Source organism: Cynara cardunculus, assembly GCF_001531365.2.
Source record: "Cynara cardunculus var. scolymus isolate 2C chromosome LG 1, CcrdV1, whole genome shotgun sequence".
Lineage (NCBI taxonomy): Eukaryota > Viridiplantae > Streptophyta > Magnoliopsida > Asterales > Asteraceae > Cynara > Cynara cardunculus.
In genome coordinates this window covers 22,063,630-22,069,408 of record NC_037528.1, presented here as the reverse complement: position 1 = coordinate 22,069,408, position 5,779 = coordinate 22,063,630, and the positions used below count along the sequence as shown (strand labels likewise).

Sequence of the window (5,779 nt, the reverse complement as noted above, 5' to 3'; positions counted from 1 at the left end):
TGCTTTTGCACACTCTATTGAATGTTATTTATTAACAGTCTTTCTTGCAATTTGTTTATGTAGCGTAGGATTTTTAACTCATGGATTTGCGACTACAACCACAATGAGAAAGTTGTCTATTGTTATCACATCAAGTTTAGTGGTTTTTCCTATAAAAAAATTCGTATTCGTGTAAAAAGAATCTACGTATAATTAATGCTCCTAATAGTGAACTGGTTTTTTTTATATAATCTTGATCCAATGGTTTTTGTTTCAATGTTTATGACAACTTTATGGAGCGTTCTTTAAATTTGAAAATTTTCATATTTTCTTCATTTTAAAGAATCTGTTGAACATTGTTTCATACTTTTGTCAGTGAAGGAGTTAATCCAGATATCTTATGTTCAAATCATACCTCACTTCATTAGGTACACTTCATTTTTCGGTTTAAATGGCCAAAAAAAAAAAGTTAACAAAGTTTTTTAAATTAGTTACAAAAATTCTCGATACATATTTGTAACTAAATTTATTTTTACATTTCAAAATCAGAAACTGAAAATGATTACAATTACAAATGTGTTTGTCAAAATCAGAAACTGAAAATGATTACAATTACAAATGCGTTTGTCTTTATAATTATTCCACATAAAGTATTTGTTTTTGTTATGATGGTTCCACAAGCCACTAACACCATCATTTCTTTTGGATGAGAATCTAACATAGATACTGTTGGGTTTGAATTTCTGTGTTAAATTGTATTCGTTTTGAAAGACAATATTTGTCTATAATTGTATAGACATCGTGTTTGACTTTGTATGTATAGTTTGACTTTGACTTATGATGGTTGTTGTTTGACCCTATATATAGGTTTTATCTTTAGTGTAATTGGTGAGAGCTCAATTGTAAAACAATACGTACATAATAAATCTTGACTTGTTGACTAATTATCTCGTCTCTTTCAAGTGCTTTTACAAGTTCATACAAATTTACCATGGATTCTTAGTTGAAGATTGAAGATTGATCATTTCAGGGACTTTCAATTGGTATCAGAGCAGGTTGTGCAAGAAATCAACAAATTTGAATTTTTTTTTTTTAAGAAATTTTCTGGAATCTCAACGTGTTTATCTCATGTTCTTCATGTTTTTGAGAGTTTGATCCGAAAAATTTTCAAAATTTTATGCTTTTATGTTAAAATCAAGATCAAAGTGTGCGTAATTGTCTGGTGAATCTTTGTTATTCACTAAGTTTTGTGATTTCATCTTTAGTTTGAGAGATCTATTACTTTTTGTGTTTTTAAAAAAAAAAAATTTGTGTTCTTAAAAATTTCATAAAAATCAGTGTTTAATCCATTTTTGGTTAATTTGGGCCTGTATTGCTGATTTCACATTACATTAGTACACCACTGTAACCACAAGGGTGGTGCCTGATTGGTTTGAGCTAGGCTCCAAAGGTCAAAAGTACTAGGAGGTCTCAGGTTGCAAATTCAATGAGGAATAAAAGTCCCCTTGTGGCCACAAAAGTTCAAATACAGTGACTTCGAACTATCTGCAAAGCAAGTGGTCGCCATGGGATTAATCGACTCGCATAACGAGGTGTATCATCGCCTAATGGTAGGAAAGCAAAATAATACAGGTTTTGGAGGGGAAGACGTTTATACCAACATCATCGGAAATTCTTCTTCTGAATACAACACCTCCAATTAATTTTCTTATATCATATACATCCTTCAATACATTTGTATAAGTATATATAATCAAACCACAGCTTCTATTGGAGGGTTGTGTTGTGTTCCATGTCTGCGCTACAGCTATGCTTTTCCGACACCATCTTCATCCAGAATCGTTGCTTTCTGTTCCGATTCAGGTTGCCGATGTGCCATGTCGTAAGTCGCATGAACACCAAACAACACATAATAAAGCAGCATAATCACCGTGCAGATCCCGAACCGTATAAAAGCTTCATACCCCAGCGATCCCATCAGAAACAAATTGGTGGCGATCGACAGTGACGGCAGCCAAGGAACCATCGGCACTCCCCACACTTTTGGGTTCCTTTGTTGCGGCAAAACCACCGCCATCCCAAGTGTTCCCATGAACCATAAAGGCACAGTCACCGTGTAACCCACCCAACCACTAGGGTCTAACCCCCAGCTTGCTGACATCCCCATGGATGACCCGATTATGATCAGCAAAAACCCCACCAGTTTCAGCAAACTTGCTCGTGGAGTCACCCCTTTTACGTAATACCTCCTCACGATAAGTGCAACGGCCATCATCATGAAGATGAAGAGTGTGCTTATGGATAGTAAACTGGCCAAGATATCCAAGCTCGAAAAGAATGCTATAAAGGCACTGCAAATGGTGACCAAGAGAGTAGCGTTTATTGGAGTTTTTGTTTTCGGATGGACCAAAGCGAACCAGGGTGGAATCATGTGGGCTCGTGCGATATGAGTTATATAACGAGCTTGACCAAGTGCACCAACCAATAGAACCGTGGTCATACCCTTGAGTGCACCTAGAGCCACCAGATACTTGGCCCATTTCATGCCAACTCGCTCAAATGCAACCGCGTAGGCTGCATTCGGATCGATATCCGAGTATTTTTGCATCATGGTTAACGAAAGTGCCATCAGACAGTAGATTATAATGATGATCGACATAGAGCCAAGTAATCCCAGAGGTATGTCTCTAGATGGGTTCTTTGTTTCTTCGGCCATGGTGGCGATGGTATCGAATCCTCCATAAGCGAAATACACAATTGCTGCAGCTCGAAAGACGCCTTCTGCGCCATAAGGTGCAAACGGTTTCATGTTCGAAGTGTCGGCATGAGAAAACCCTGCGATGATGACGAATAGGATGACAATGGTGTTAACGGCGGATGCGATCCAATTGAGGGATGAAGTTCTTCTCGTGCTGCTCATTGCAATGGTGGCTGCAATTACCAGCACCACGACGGCAATTGGATCCAAGAGGTTGTATCCTTCTGCAAGGTTTGTTTGTATTCTCAGAGAATTCGATTCACGGTTTATAAGAGTGGTGAAGTACGACGTCCATGATCGAGCAACCGCCGCACCTCCAAGAATGCATTCAAGAAGAATGTTTCCGGCGGTGATGAACGCCGCGAAATCTCCCAGTTCTACTCTGAGGTACGCAAACGAACCACCGGCCACCGGAATCTCTATCGCGAACTCCGTGTAGCAGAAAACAGAAAGCATCGCCGACACTCCAGATGCTACGTAAGATAACACAATAGCTGGTCCGGCGTTGTTACGGGCTTCCTGGCCGGTAAGAACAAAAATTCCGGCGCCAATCACTGCACCGAACCCAAACCACATCAAATCCCACCAGTTGAGACAGCGTTTCATGTCATTCTCACTCTCCTTCCTCAACTTGTCTGTCTCGTCGGAATCTTGAGAACGGGTAAGCAGACGATCCTTGAATCTGGAATAAGTGTGAGATAAGGCGTAGCGGTAGGTACCCCAGTCCCGGAAAGATTCTTCCGGGAAGAAATCTTGTTTGCTCCATCTCCAGTAGGATTGTGGTCGGATTTGTTCATCAACCATATTTTCCGATGAAGCCATTTCTTACTTCCAAATCTGTATGCAAGATTCCACACTCAAATATCATCTATTAATTAGGTGGTTACGTAATTCAATGTCCTATATTCATATTGGTTCCATGTGGGGTCACCAATGAGATATGTCGGACACCATAATCAATGATAAATTTTAGGAAAATACCAAGAAAGAGTGGATGATTTGAAATCAAGAAATCGACATAAATTGATTTTTTTTAAGGTTAATTAATTTAAAACAGAAAAAATACCGATTAATTGATATATATATATATATATATATATATATATATATATATATGGGAAAAGTCCAAAAAAACCCAATAGATTTTACTGTTTGGAACGATTAAATCCTTGAACAATTTTTTAGAACAAATAAATCCTTGGACATTTTAGAACCTGTTAAATAAGTCATTGGACATTATAAAACCTGTTAAATAANTGTTAAATAAGTCATTGGACATTATAAAACCTGTTAAATAATTCCTTGAACTTTCTAAAATCTGTTAAATACATTTTGTTAGTGGAAAAAGTCTAAAAAAAACCAATCGACTTTCATATTCTGAACGATCAAATCCTTAAACATTTTTTGAACGAAAAAAGTACTTACATTTATAAAAAAAAAACAAATATATCATTTTCATTACTCTTCACAAAACATACAAAAATTGTATCAAAAGCATAATAATTTGCATACAAATTTTGAACCTAATTTTACCAAAAAATATACCAAAAAGTTGAGAAAAAAATAGATACAACATTAACAGCATTCATAAAAAATCGAAAGAACAATGATTGAACTAGATGCCATCGCTAATTAGAGTCAATTAACGAACACGCCGATCCAAAGTCATACATTTTTCTCAACATTCGGGTAAAAAACAAGCTTGAAAACTGAAATTTCACTAACAATTTAATTCAATCAATTGATTATCTAAATCTCCTTGACTTCATAAAAAAAAATCAAAAACACCGATTCCTGCACTACTATACCAGACTAATAACCATTCAATCAATCCGCATTGCAACTGATTGATCGATTAAAAATCAATAAGAAACAAATAACTTCAGAACAAACGAACCCTACTTAGCGTTTGATTTCTAGGGTTCAAACCCCATTTTTTTCCAATCAATCATCGATTGAATTGAGATTGAGACCAACATTAAGCTTTGCAACCGTCAAATGAACAATAAAATTGAAGAACTAAATGGAAAAAAAACACAGAAATTTTGTTTCTGATACAGCAAAACCTACACAGTAATCAGCATTGAAATTTTTTGAAATGTAACCGACCTTTGCTAGGGTTTACCGAAGATTTAGGGAATGGTGGAAGGGAGTAATGAAAGATGCATAGGGAGCCAGATTCAGATGATTATGAGTAGCGGGAAAATGAGGAGAGAGAGAGAAAAAATAAATCATTTAAAGCATAGGGAGAGGGAGACGGTGGTGTGTGGGAATGAAGCAGCAAGAAGGAGGCGGTGGTGTGTGGGTATGAAGCAACAAGAAGGAGGCGGTGGTGTGGAGGAGAGGGAGAAGACGTGGGCATCAAGCAGCAAGAAGGAGGCGGTGGTGTGGAGGAGAGGGAGAAGTGGGTGATGGGGAGTTCTTATGTTTTAGGGGTTTTTTAGGTTTTTTTTTTTTTTTTAATTCAATGTTTACCTCCTATTCAGGTTATAAGTTATATTTTTAAAGTATAAGGATTTATTTAACATGTTTTAAAAAGTCTAAGGAGTTATTTAATAGATTCTAGAATGTCCAAGGATTTATTTGTTCCAAAAAATTGTCCAAGGACTTAATCATTCCAAACAATAAAGTCCATTGGGTTTTTTTGGACTTTTCCATATATATATATATATGGGTGGGTTCAAATAAAAACCACTCAATTTGTAAAAACCGTAAAAACCTCATTCATCCAATCATAATTTTTCATTTTGTTCATTTTTTTGTAATTATGAGAGGTTGATTAACCATTTTTATTGTGGAGGGTGTTAATCATGGATATTATCATCTTCATTATTTTAATTTTAAAAAAATACATGAAACAGTTTTCTTAAAATTTCATTAAGTAGTATATGAAACAATTTCATAAGCACATATGAAACAACTTTATCAAAAAAAGTATTATATGAAACAATTTCACAAGATTAACAATTTCATGAAAAAATTTCATAAGATTAACAACGGATGAGAGTAGTTTTTACGGTTTTTACAAATTGGAGTGGTTTT

The 5,779-nt window shown here is 35.8% G+C and overlaps 1 protein-coding gene across 1 annotated transcript; it reads right to left on the bottom strand.

Annotated features, from left to right (window-relative positions):
• Nucleotides 1–1,698: 1,698 nt before the first annotated feature.
• LOC112524569 (cationic amino acid transporter 5) lies at nucleotides 1,699–4,890 on the bottom strand. The gene is made up of 2 exons (XM_025134454.1): nucleotides 4,847–4,890; nucleotides 1,699–3,574 (listed from the first exon to the last, which is right to left on the bottom strand). Exon 2 carries the CDS (start codon nucleotides 3,557–3,559, stop codon nucleotides 1,787–1,789), a length of 1,773 nt encoding a protein of 590 aa, XP_024990222.1. The 5' UTR covers nucleotides 3,560–3,574; nucleotides 4,847–4,890; the 3' UTR covers nucleotides 1,699–1,786.
• Between the last annotated feature and the right edge of the window lie 889 nt (nucleotides 4,891–5,779).

Bases quoted from the DNA above. Each gene is read 5' to 3' on its own strand.
- LOC112524569 (XM_025134454.1), bottom strand. From the start codon at position 3,559: ATGGCTTCATCGGAAAATATGGTTGATGAACAAATCCGACCACAATCC.